General features: G+C 41.6%; 1 protein-coding gene across 1 annotated transcript; it reads right to left on the bottom strand.

The window, feature by feature from the left end:
• Nucleotides 1-450: 450 nt before the first annotated feature.
• On the bottom strand, nucleotides 451-10,539 carry dipk2b (divergent protein kinase domain 2B). The gene is made up of 5 exons (XM_066706824.1): nucleotides 10,046-10,539; nucleotides 6,733-6,997; nucleotides 4,716-4,889; nucleotides 3,849-4,137; nucleotides 451-1,710 (listed from the first exon to the last, which is right to left on the bottom strand). The coding sequence occupies exons 1-5, from the start codon at nucleotides 10,309-10,311 to the stop codon at nucleotides 1,370-1,372; spliced, it is 1,335 nt and encodes a 444-aa protein (XP_066562921.1). The 5' UTR covers nucleotides 10,312-10,539; the 3' UTR covers nucleotides 451-1,369.
• Between the last annotated feature and the right edge of the window lie 3,433 nt (nucleotides 10,540-13,972).

The following is a 13,972-nucleotide window of genomic DNA, read 5'->3' as shown; positions in this document are numbered from 1 at the left end:
GTTTTTTTTTTTTTTTTTCCTCCTCCCCCCTTCTCTCCCAGCGTGCACTTTAAGAAATTGTCAGGTCTCATCCAGCAGGGAACTGGGAAAAGTTCAGTTGGTGAACAAACTCTACAGAAACTAAAGGCCCAAGGGCAGCTCCTGTCAGTTGGAATAAACGTTTATTTTTTTCTCTTTTCTCACAATAGTCCTTTGGGATCTGTGTGTAAATCCACCCCCACCACCGTAAAAAAGAGAAGGCGCTGAAGAATACTCGTCCTTTTAGTTATTCTCCTTCGAGAGCAATTAGCAGAGCTCAGAAAAATCTAAATGCTTTGCACACCTGTTTTTTTTTTCTTTCCTTTTCATAGTTGTGTATATGTGGTGTACTCTTGGAGCCGTTCCAGAATTATAGACTGGTTCATGATCCTTGACCTGGTAAGGCAATAATAACTGCAAATGTAAAAAGGATTGCAAAACCTAAAGCAGTTTTTATTTATTTTAATCTCCCTGTTGGAAGGGATCAAAGGGCATATTAATTGTTAATGCCAAAAATACAGTGCCATGAGTCTTACAAATGTCATAGGAACTCAACCACAGCCATTGTCCGACTGATTTTGCTAGAAAAATTCCCCAAGGTTTTTTTTTTTCGTTTTTTTTAAACGGGTTAGTTCAGAAATGCCAATTTATTTAAAAGCTTATGTCCCTTTTCAAGCAGTGACCAGACAAGCTAATTTTAAAGTGAAACGGTGACCGGACCAAAAAAAACTACCCCTGGTTCATATTGGAAGCTACCATTACAACAGGTCTTCTGGGTCTCTTGAACTCAGCACCTGCATCAGACATGAGGAAGAGCTTCACCTGAAGGGCTTTTTCAGAGAATTGAATAGTCACTTCAGCTAAATATGCAGCTCGGGTGGAATGAAAAGCAGAAGATTCCCTGGACCCTCTGAGATTGGATTTGAAGAATGCTACACTGCCCATACCCCACCATGTCAAAATGGCACAATGCATTCTCAATTAGACATAGACAAATGGGCAAAATCCGGTCTCTTTATGGATTTGTTTGTTTCCTGTGGTGGTTTTGTGCATTTTTCAATGTATTGTCTTTATTTTTATGCCCTGTAGGTTGTTGCACTGTGGACTTCTGCCTCAGATTCACACCGGTCTCCCTCATGGCCAAGGGCAATTCCAGCAAATCACTTACTGAGATACATAACGGAGACTCCTGCTGGCCAGAAGGCTGTGTGCCAATGGTGCCTTCATTCGAATGACAGTCCTAACTGTAGAGATCTTTCTCCTCTGTGTCTGGATGTGCACGCAGCAGGCTGTGAATTGAACCTCGACACGTTACGAATAACGTTGCAGAAGATTTTCGCAGTGGAGCCAATCAGAATTCCTGGCTGTATCTGCACTCCGGGTATCTGTAGTTAAAGTGCTGGTTGCAAGGCCGCATTGGTTTGAGGAGGCTCATTAGTGCATTGGCAGCGTCTATGATGCGGTTGTCTGGAAGCATCCCATCTCCGCAAACCTGTAACTGCCTGCCTATGGCTTTCTCTACAGCCTCATCCCTGGCTGGCATCAACAGCTGGGGGAGGATGTCCCTGCATATAAGGTTTAAACTCTGTGACTCCCTGACCGTCCAACAAGGAGGCGGCCTCCTGCAGCTCAAACTCAAACACGAGAAGACATCGGTGAGGTCCGGCTTTTGCTTGTCGTCTGCAGGAATGCCTGGGGTAGAGAAAAATGCTGTTTATTAAGGTTTCGTTTTTATTATTTTTAATTAATGCATTCTTTTTTTTAATAATACTGCTGGATTTTGTTCTGTGGGAGTTTGTGGGGCTTTGTTGCTTACACACCTGGAAATAGATGACTGAAGATGCCTTTTTTGGCTCAATTGATTTTTAATTAAAGCAATCTCAGGAGGACTTCTTGGTATGCAGTTGTCATCTTGTGCTTGCAAAGTTTTAAGCACACATTTAAGAGGTGCATTAAAAATTAAAAAAAATAAATAAATTGCATTGTAAGACTGACATGATGCTTTTTAGAGGAGGACTGCGTGAAATGTGTACTTCAAGAAAGGTGCTGATACTAATATAAAAATCTAATCGTAATAAACTAATTCCACAATTGCCGAGAACTTTCTCTGATATGTTCCTGTATTTGTCACTCTGAAATTGAGTGCGTTAAGGCAGTATATTTTGCTTGTTTGTTGAGGGCTTTTGTATAATTTGCCGTGAATGGAATTGCACTTTAGCATATCGTATTAATTTGGGATTACATCAAAAGCGCAGCGGCACATGAACCCTCTACGTTTCTCCTGATGTTTACTGATCAAGACTTTTGTTCTGTAGGTTGGACGCCATTATCTCATCTCGTAAATTCTTGTCTACATTAATCCTCCCATTAGTACATGTCTGCATTGGAGTGCTCCTTGGTGAGAAGAAGCCCTTGAAAGGAAAAACAGAGCAGACTGATGTACCTTGAGTGTGTTCGGCTTTTTGCAGAGCAGTGGGTGAAGGGACATTTCTGAAAACACTTCATAGGTAACAGTGCTCGGCCTGATTATGTACCATGTTTAAAAAGGAATTAGTAAAACATAAGGAGCCATTTTCTTGTGAGGCAGATATAACCATTGCAGTTTGTCTCCAGGTTCTGCACTCCAACCAATTTTATATTAAAAATGGTGTCTTCTACTTATCTATATTAATAATCTGGACTCTGGGATAGTTAGCAAACTATACTAACAATACTAAAATAGGTGGCTCAGCAGATGCAATCTAGGCAGCACAGGTTATTCAAAGGAATAATATTCAGATACCTGGCAGATGAAATTCAATGTGGACAAGTGCAAGGTATTACATGCAGGTAACAACAATGTCCACTATAATTACTCTATGGGAGGAATAGAACTAGATGAAGTAACACATGAGAGAGCTAGGAGTCTGTGGACTCCTCACTTTCTCCATCCATACAATGTGGGGAATAAAAAATGCCAACAATGTTAGGGTATATTGTCAAAAGTGTAGAATTTAGAACAAGGGCAGTAATGTTAAGACTCTACAATGCACTAGTTAGAGCTGGATACTGTGTACAGTTCTGGGCTCCACACTTCAAGAAAGTTCAGAGGAGAGCAACCAGACTTATTCCAGGTCTGAAGGGAATGTCCTACTGAGAGACTGAGGGACCTGAACCTTTTCACCCTGGAACAGAGGAGACTACGTGGGGACTTGATTCAAGTCTTCAAAATCATGAAAGGCATCGACCACATCAAACCAGAGGAGCTTTTCCAGATCAGCAGGGACACACGCATCCGTGGACACAAATGGAAATTGGGCTTCAAGGCATTCAAGACTGAAAATAGGAGACACTTCTTCACACAGAGTATTCACAATCTTGAACAAACTCCCCAGCGGTGTGTTTGAAGCTGAACATTTTGAAAATTGAAAAATAGACTGGATAGTATCTTCGGATCAATTAGTTATTAATGGACACCAAACGATCACGATGGGTAGATTGGCCTCCTCTTGTTTGTAAACTTTGTTCTTATGTTCTAAACCTCTGAACTACTAGAGTTTGTGTCAGATGCCCATGGGAGTGTTGGAAAAGGGACCTTAAGCAGTGAATGGGATTTGTACATAACCATTTATTTTGTTCACATATGTCAAACATTTTGGTATACCTTTATATACCCTTTTGGTATTTTTAAGAAATTGATTTAAAATGCCCATAAACAAGCTTTAGTAGTCCCTTTAGACTAAGGTGCTTATGTGGTAGTGAGACAATTTTCACACACAAATGAAGACATACGAACATCAATTAGAGCGAGAGAGAAAGGAAGCAGTCTTATTCCAAGCTGTTTACATTACCTTCCTGCTTATCAATGACTCCTATGGTGCTGGCATCTGTGACGAACAGTCTTCCGTCCTCAAAAGTGCCAAACATGCTACCACTGACGGTGGTGTAGTAGAGGAAGAAGTGAAGGCTGTTGGTCCTCAGAGACTGCGTGATTTGCAGGAGCTGGAAAGCAATGTCAGCCCTAGTCTCCAAAGAAGAGCCGTAGAATTCCTTTATGGGCTTTGTGCTGGCGGACACCATCAGTCTTCCACAGGAGCCATAGTACTTTGGAAAGGGCCACCCTTCTGCTCCTGGGAATATCTGAAGAGTATAGTAGAAGAATATAAACTGTAACAGATGGCAAACCAGGAAAAACAAGAGATCTAAAGCTGCGAGTGGTATGAACTGGTCACCAAGAATTTTTTATAGATTTTATTTTTGGTAAGAGGCAAGTTCATTTCAATGAACCACACTGTGCTGCTTTAAATTCATACATTGGGAGACTAACCTACTGAGAGTTGGATGGTAGCGTTTGTTACAATGTTTTGAAATACAAGGTTATGAACATAAAAGGAATATCAGAGATTGTTGCTATTGCAACTGTTCACAGTCCTGATTGAATGTGGCACAGTATTGTAGATACATTCCCCTCCCCCCACCTTGTTTAAGCTTTGTTTTTAGCTGGTAGAGCATTATGGGTAGTAGAAATTAGTAGTTTGTCTTCAGAGATTTCACTCTATCAAGTTTGTTGACTGCACTGTTTCTTCAGTGATTTATTTTTGTTTAGATTTCCAAATATTAAATTTATTTCCTGAAAAAGAAAATGCATTTAGCAGCAACAAAGAAATTTACAGTCCTGTGTCTAAAGTAGCAAGAACAAAGGATTTTCTGTCTCCTACCTGTAACATGATGGGCTGCTGATTGACAGAGAGGGTGTAGAGCAGTCTGAGTTTATCACGCTCCGCAAAGTGCTTCATCTGAACACTCCCGGCATCTGTGACCTCTGCATAGCGCCTCACAATCCGGTCCAGGAGCCGCTGTGAAGGGCAGCGCAGCAGTGGACTGGACAAGCCCTGTGGAGATGCACCTCACAGTTGGCATTGCAATTGTAGACCGCAACAAGTGTCCATCATTTTATCGGTCTACTTCGAAGATGAATCTGCAGCCCTGCTCCTGGGAAGCCACTGGCTTCTGACTCGGATTGGCCTTATGGGACCATTTTTCTTCCCAATTAGTATTTGAAACATGCATCTGATCGCTGAACTCATGGACTGTGTAATGCAGCCTGTAAGGTTCAGAGTTACAGGGCCCTGTTGTAAAATGGACAGTCCTGAAAGCCAGCAGGATCTTCTACCCCTTCAGAACAAATATGTATATATATTTTATTATGGTTGAAATGTGATCCTTCTAGTTTTCATATTTCCAAAGTGGCCCGTTATCTGTATATTTAAAATGTATGGATTCTAGGCTAAAATAGATTAACTCAATTGAGCCATTTAAATGTGTGGCTCTTCTTCACCCATGTCCAAATGTTTCAAAGTATTTTATAGTTTAATGATGTGAAAGTTGCACTGTGAATCCAAGTTGGCTTACCTATAAGGCCTTTGGAGACCTGGTGAGAGGAATTTATTTTCTACTCTTAGTCATGTAACTCACTTAGAAAAATATGGCAGACTTCACTTGTGTACCCCAGGGATCTCCCAGTGGCCTTACTGATGTGTCTTGTTGCCAACAACAAAAACTAATTTAGAATATTTTTTTGTCACTGTTGGAGCTAGCTGGACACCTGGGCCCTGGGGCCACTTCCAAGACAAGTGACTGAAGTAATCCCAGGTCTCAAAGGACCATCTTACACAGACCACTTCATGGAGTTGAATCTAGGCTTAAACGGAGATGTTTTAAGAGCAGGGGGTTTGATTCAGGGATTCCAGATCTGGAATGGTGTGAAATGGAACTGGACGCCATAGACTACTTCATGCTCACCAAGAAAACAAGGCGTGGAAGTGAAGTTAAGGTAGGCTTATGTCTGAAAATAAGAGGCACTTATCGACAGGTAAAGTTGTGAGGGATGTACCATATTATCCAACCATGTCTCGGATATTGCCTTTCTGTATTCCTTCAAGACATGACTGTAGGAAAATTAGGTGCTGATTATATAAAGCACGAGCTTTTATATTCTTCTTTCCTTATGTCCTTATGTTGCAATAGCTTTATTAAAAAGTTAAAAATAAAAATCCCCTCTAGACCAATTTATAGAAAATGTGAATATTGAAGTTGTTGCAGAAACCAAACATTCTGCTGTGTTTGGTGATAATGAAGACTCGGCTGCTGTCTTTTGAATTACACAGCGCAATTACTTCTGAATTTGCTAATCCCACAGTAAAAGTCCTCGCTGTGTTCGGACACTTGACTCTCCAATTTGGAAGTCTCCAGAACACTTCTGCGATGCAATTACCACAAGAGAGACATTTTTACAATTTCAAGAGCATTGCCACAGCCTCTTATTTGCATCCTTGGGCTTCGTGTTAATGAGCTTTACCAGCATGGGGTGGAATGTGGGTAACTCGTGTTGTGTTGTGGTCTCCTGACAAGGAATGCAGTCTTTGTAAGCAGCTGCAAAGACATGTATTAATTCAAACGCACGCACTTTTAAAAGTACTGTGGCAAGGGCCTATTAGTATGGGCAACACAACCGGCAAAGGGAATGAGGAACTCTGAGAATTGGGGTTTGGGGGGTGGGGGGGTGTTAAATGTAATTATTCCAAAGCTCATAACGAATTAATTGCTGTTATTGTTAAATACTACTTCCCTATCCTCAAATTGCTTTATATTAGTGCAGAACAACATCAGGCCTTGGGGAGAGGCGAGGAAAATGGGAAGAGGGCTGGAGGTGGGAAGGGAAATCGGAAGCCTTACCTGGACCATGGGAGGGGTGAGCAGGCTGGAGTGTGCCAGGCTCTGGAACCTCTCGGTCTTCCTCAGCACGCCCTCGATGCTACAGGGGTGACGCTGGGTGGCTGAGCTGCAGATCCTCTTGTCCGAGACTTCATGTTTGTGGTGGGAGAGGAGGCGGGAGATGATCACCGGCCTCCAGCTTTCAGAGTCGTCTGTGTAGTTCCCCGGGTAGCTCTTCTTAAAGGTGGGTGGTAACTGCAGTCTTGGAGACAGCCATCTCTCAAACCTGAGGGGTCGAAGTTCAGTCTTAGTGTACATTATCACATGCAGCATTTTAGTTTAATGTCTGCTTTTGTTATTTAGCACATCCCATGCAGTCCTGAAAACTCAGTTGTTTTTTGTTTTGTTTTTTGTTTTGTGTATTTGGGATCTTATTCATTCATAATTGTCTGTGTTCACTTTTCATTCACAGTAATCCACCATTACTCTTTACATCCATACACTGCTCATACATACTCATAACAATGCTTATATATCATTCCATATGTTCCCCTATCCAATATGTTTCGTGGCAAAGTGTGATTAATATCATCTCTCTTAGAAATCGTATTCAGGTTATCATTCCTGACAAATCGTTTTCCTGCTATTGTAAACTAATTGAATGTGTGTCGATTGTCCATTTTTACAGATTAAATCGAATACATGTCAGCATTTTCAGCTGGTAAAGTGGTTTCATTGCAGAACCATTGCATATTCAAACCTTTGAGCAGTGTGGAAGGTGAATTAAAGTAGTATTTGACAGGAACTATGTTTAAAGAAAAAACCTTGACATTTTGTTGGTAGAATTTTGTCCAGTCATGTAAAAAACGTAATCCAGCGATTTATCTGGTGATCAATACAATTACTGTTGTCAGTAGAAGGTAGTATGTGTCAGTTTGAAAGGCACAGATATAGTTGATAAAGTATTAAAACACAAACTGCAGAAAAGAAACGGGAAGCTTTCACAGGGTGGTGTTACTAAACACACTTCAGATCTCACACTGGCTATCACATGATCATCTGTAAAATATCGCCTGCAATATAACAGATTAAAATATTGGTTTCCAGCTACATAAATTGCGCATATGTATGTGGAGCTTTGCCACACTAAGTGCAGTCCACCCCTCAAACATGTTCTCTTCCCCGGTATGAATATTAGCCTTCTACGTGGTTGACTGACAAACGCACAGGGTTGAGGGCTGTCTAGTAGTTAGTAGTCTCAACTACCACCATGCTAATTTCAGGGTGTGAAGTGAGTGACCAAACTGTCCTTTCAAAGGAAACTCCAGTCAACCCAAATACAGAACTACACAATTAGGTGTTACAAAATAGTCAGCAAGACTATCCTGCATTCATTGCACTCGTTTAATTGTTCATTGTGACTAAAGCTCTAATGTAAGCTATTGTATCTTGTAGCTGAATTATTGCGTCTTTCGTTTGAATGGAAGATGCTGGTCTTGGGAATCACTCATTCCCATTTTATTGTACGTACGTCTTTATCCATCTCCTCATTTGATGAACACGGGACCACTTCAGAGCGACCTGAGTGTGTGGTCATCTTGATTTTCTGTGTTCCGTTTTTAGCTACACAAAGATGCAGCATGCTTTCATTTTTTACCATAATAAAGCAAAGTAGATGGCAAAACCAGTAGAAACCTGCTGAATTACTGCCCACATTGAGTGTGGTTAATTCAAATCAATTTAAGGTGGTCCTAAAGATCTGCTGTGGTGCTTTGTTGTTGCTTGCTGTCTGCCCAGTGGAAGAAGGCAGGCAGGTTCTCTCACACAAGTGTACACCTATATACGGATCGTCTAAAATAAATTGGGTGCACTCAGATGACATTTGAAATTGAGCCCATCTCGATGAACCCACAGAGATCCCTTCTTCCCTCCAGTAAAAATTAGTCATATTGAAGTGAGCAAGCCCCAATCGAACATAATGGAATTGCTTTTCCCACAGAACTCCGCTTCCTGTGATTATAAATATCAGCTTACAGTGTGAACATCGGTGTAATGCCCCACATGATGCCCTAAGACAAACTACAAGAAAGTGCTGTGTTGTCCGTTTGCTCTGCTTTGTAATGTCTACTCATTATCTCGGTCACATTGTTGTGCGCTACTGCATTCTTCTAGGACTTTGGCTCATCCTAGTAAGCCGCCTACCATGATCTCCACCAACCGAAAGTCTCTGATCTCAGGGAAGGCGATTGCTTCTAAGACTCAGATCTGTACTGACGTGTCCTTTTACTGACGACGATGAAATGATCGAAAGGTCAGGATCTATCATTATCGTTGCACTTTCACCTTGAAAAACAAGATCCTCTTTTTGAATATTAGTGTTCCACATATGACGCTGTACTAGAGTCATTCTTCATCATTGCCCACCTGTTTGTTTTTTTTCTGGAGCTGCCAATCTCTTCACCAGCACTTCCAAAGCCGCGTACAATGCAATTTCTTCACGATCTAAAGATCACTTATTTTTTCAACCTGTATTAGAACACCAACCACTTCTTCTAAAGAGGACTTCTATTTTAGTGGTTGAATAAAGTCTTCGATGTGGTTTGGTCACCAAGTCACAAATGATTGCAGGATTTATTGGATTGTCCTCAAGGTGATATACTGAACAGTGAGTGAATCAGTGTAATATGTGAAGAAAACCAATCCAAGGAAATGCCAAGCCACGTAAGACTGCAAATGGATTCTCTGTCTTTACTTTGCAGTGTTTTCTGATTCATGAATTAGCACGAAGCCTGATGATTCAGTCTTTTATGGCCTATTTAAACCAATAACAGCTTTTGAGAAATACTATTATAATATAACTACAAACCAATTATTCTCTTAAGATGCACACTAGTGACCTTGAACCTCATGCCTGTTTCCATTGCCGAAAGCTTTACATTTGTGAGTGAGAACAGTTCCTTATTTTTCATAACTGAAAGTAACCCCACCCCCACAGAAACACACAAACAAAACAGCGCTTCCGATTCATGCTAGCATCTGTTAACTTTTGTGCAAACTATGGAAAAATGTATCGTGCTTACTTGCTAATCTCTGTATTTATATCTATGTATATGTATCATCTATTTATCAATCTCTGTTTCCCTCTCTCCTCCTCAGTCCCAGTATTCATGTAAATTGAACTCCTGCCTTACAGAAAATCAAATCTTTAATCGCTTCCACTGTAACTGGACTACTCTGTTCACCCTGGAAGGTAAGGACAGCAAAATGAATACCAGACTTTTGAGGATTTTCATTGATCTTAGATTTTATAATTTTTTTAACTTCCATTTCTTACCTGATTTCTTCTTTAAAGAATTTCTTACAGCTGGACGTGCCGATACAAGCGTTGCATTTATCCAGCCCCAGAAAGCTCCTCCCGAAGCTGTACTGTTGCCGTTTTTGGGCTGGGGGGGCAGTCGTGTGAGAAGGTGTAGCAGCCAGTGAGCTCCAGCTGAACATCCCTAAGACCCATAGTAGCCACATGGCACCGCAGAGTCTTTTCACTTCGCAAACCACAGTCAGATGCATGGCCCCGCTGACACAGCCTCCACAGAGCAGCATCCAAACACAGGAGCCCAAACTTCACGCAGGCTTCCACTGTGGCAAAACTCCGGTGTGGTGCGCTTCACCCACACCAAAATGGCAAACCGACAAACCCCTCCCCAAGTCCACTACAGCCCAGATTTCTCTGCTTCAGCTGCTAGGAAATACATGGAGGATACAGATAACTTAGTTACTGTGGTAACGCTTCCTTACCCTGCAGATGTCTGTGACCAACATTGTGCGCCCCACCCCTACTACATCAGCGAGATAAGAGCCAGCACAAAGGTGGGATATCCTGGCCCGCTGACATGCCGAGCGGGGGTAAAAGAGGAAGCTTTGAAAGTGCCGGTTCAAAGCCCTGAACATACGAGAGTTTTCTTGGGAAACCCATCTTCCTTATTTTGAGTTTCATTTTCGGTCATTTGGTGCCCCCCCACCCAGCATACAAAGTTTTCACTTGTTTGTTTGAATTTTCCAAACGTGACTTGATTATCTGGGGCACTCTTGGCCATTGACCTGCAGCTGGATATGTACAGTGAGGGGGAAAAAAGTATTTGATCCCCTGCTGATTTTGTACGTTTGCCCACTGACAAAGAAATGATCAGTCTATAATTTTAATGGTAGGTGTATTTTAACAGTGAGAGACAGAATAACAACAAAAAAATCCAGAAAAACGCATTTCAAAAAAGTTATAAATTGATTTGCATGTTAATGAGTGAAATAAGTATTTGATCCCCTATCAATCAGCAAGATTTCTGGCTCCCAGGTGTCTTTTATACAGGTAACGCGCTGAGATTAGGAGCACTCTCTTAAAGGGAGTGCTCCTAATCTCAGCTCGTTACCTGTATAAAAGACACCTGTCCACAGAAGCAATCAATCAATCAGATTCCAAACTCTCCACCATGGCCAAGACCAAAGAGCTGTCCAAGGTTGTCAGGGACAAGATTGTAGACCTACACAAGGCTGGAATGGGCTACAAGACCATCGTCAAGCAGCTTGGTGAGAAGGTGACAACAGTTGGTGCAATTATTCGCAAATGGAAGAAACACAATAACTGTCAGTCTTCCTCGGTCTGGGGCTCCATGCAAGATCTCACCTCGTGGAGTTTCAATGATCATGAGAACGGTGAGGAATCAGCCCAGAACTACACGGGAGGATCTTGTTAATGATCTCAAGGCAGCTGGGACCATAGTCACCAAGAAAACAATTGGTAACACACTACGCCGTGAAGGACTGAAATCCTGCAGCGCCCGCAAGGTCCCCCTGCTCAATAAAGCACATGTACAGGCCCGTCTGAAGTTTGCCAATGAACATCTGAATGATTCAGAGGAGAACTGGGTGAAAGTGTTGTGGTCAGATGAGACCAAAATCGAGCTCTTTGGCATCAACTCAACTCGCCCTGTTTGGAGGAGGAGGAATGACCCCAAGAACACCATCCCCACCGTCAAACATGGAGGTGGAAACATTATGCTTTGGGGGTGTTTTTCTGCTAAGGGGACAGGACAACTGCACCGCATCAAAGGGACGATGGACGGGGCCATGTACCATCAAATCTTGGGTGAGAACCTCCTTCCCTCAGCCAGGGCATTGAAAATGGGTCATGGATGGGTATTCCAGCATGACAATGACCCAAAACACACAGCCAAGGCAACACAGGAATGGCTCAAGAAGAAGCACATTAAGGTCCTGGAGTGGCCTAGCCAGTCTCCAGACCTTAATCCCATAGAAAATCTGTGGAGGGAGCTGAAGGTTCGAGTTGCCAAACGTCAGCCTCGAAACCTTAATGACTTGGAGAGGATCTGCAAAGAGGAGTGGGACAAAATCCCTCCTGAGATGTGTGCAAACCTGGTGGCCAACTACAAGAAACGTCTGACCTCTGTGATTGCCAACAAGGGTTTTGCCACCAAGTACTAAGTCGAAGGGGTCAAATACTTATTTCCCTCATTAACATGCAAATCAATATATAACTTTTTTGAAATGCGTTTTTCTGGATTTTTTGTTGTTATTCTGTCTCTCACTGTTAAAATACACCTACCATTAAAATGATAGACTGATCATTTCTTTGTCAGTAGGCAAACGTACAAAATCAGCAGGGGATCAAATACTTTTTTCCCTCACTGTAAGACCAGTGTAATGTTTAAGTTGGGGTTCCATATTATGGAGACATCTAGACGCTGAGAAACCTTACGTTCCAAAAAGTGACACGTGTGTCATGGGTCATTCTATTAAGAGTTTTTTAAGTTGAGAAGCACATGCAAAGATGTCCATGTCCTCGCGTTGTTGTGTGTTGATGCATCAATTGGACTTGTTGGAAAAACACCTCATCCTCCGTGTTTGGCAGCTTTAATTGATACGTGGTGATACTAATTTGAATTTACAGCTTGGGGAAAGATTGAATAGTGTTGATTTTAGGAGCCATGTGTACTTTGATGGGTAACCAGTTTTTCTTTGTCTGCTTTTAAAAATGTGTTTATTTGTCCCTAATTATTTTAATTCACTGAAAAAAAATCCCTCTTCATGTGTTGGGTATGAAGTTGTTCATGTCTTTTGTGGTTGATAATTTAATTTACATACACAATCTGCCAGATTGTGATTCTATGGGACTACAATGGACCTCCCCTGGGCTGTTGTGTGAAAAAGAATCTGAGAAGTCTATAAAGAACCAGAGAAAATACTGCATTAATACTGTGATGTAATTTGGCAGCAGATTGTTCATTATCCTGACCTGAGCGGTGTCTGTGCTGCATTACGAAGAATGCAAAAGCGCTCCATCTTAGTTGTTGTCCAGGAAAAGCCCTCTGGGAAAACGATTAAACCACAGAGCGAACGACACCCTGAACTGGAGCAGAAAATGCTGGAACGTGGCCAACCCAGGCTTGCTCTCCAGTTTACATCCTGCATGCTATGGACTATTCTACATTCACTTTGTTCTGGATTCAAGGGATATAAACCCCCCCAAAAAACTATTTAATATGCAACAGGAGAACTGGGGGATATAAAACAATGTTTCCTTCATCATTTCCGCACTCCTTTTCCATTTGTATTAATGATTTTCTGAGTAATGAGCCATCCACCTTGGGGCCAATATAAGTTTCTGGTTCAGCAGAAACTCCCTGCAAGTGCTTCAGCACAACTGTCACAACTTCTGTGTCAATTCACAATACTGAGGGTTCTGGCAAATAAACAGGAAAACAGAAGGAATTTTAACATGTAGTAAACCATTTCTCAATACGTTAGGTTACAAAATGCATAGTGTTATATTTAACCCTTGCGAACCATGTGAAATGGAAGATGACAATGTGTTTTGGTCAATTACATGCACTGCACAAGAGTCACTCTTGCGTATCAACCAATATGTAGGTTAGCATTTTCTCTTATCTAAGATTACAGTGGAAGCAGTTCTTTGCTTTTTACCGCTGCTGCTTTGCAGATGTTTCCCAATTCTATGCAACATAACTCTAATTGTTTTATTATACAAATTCCATTGTCTTTTACAGTTTTTCAGTGCTTTACCTGGTTTGCACCTGTGGTTTGCCCTGCTTGCAGAAATTAGAAAATTCTTGCTGCTTGCTAGATTAAGCAAGATTAAATGGAAAAACTGTGTTTGTAAAAGATATTTCATTTCCACGTGGATCAGTCAAACATTTTGATGACTTGCTGATTTAAGATTTTCTTTTGA

Source organism: Amia ocellicauda, chromosome 6 (genome assembly GCF_036373705.1).
Source record: "Amia ocellicauda isolate fAmiCal2 chromosome 6, fAmiCal2.hap1, whole genome shotgun sequence".
Classification (NCBI taxonomy): Eukaryota; Metazoa; Chordata; class Actinopteri; order Amiiformes; family Amiidae; genus Amia; species Amia ocellicauda.
This window is presented reverse-complemented; position numbering and strand designations above follow the sequence as displayed.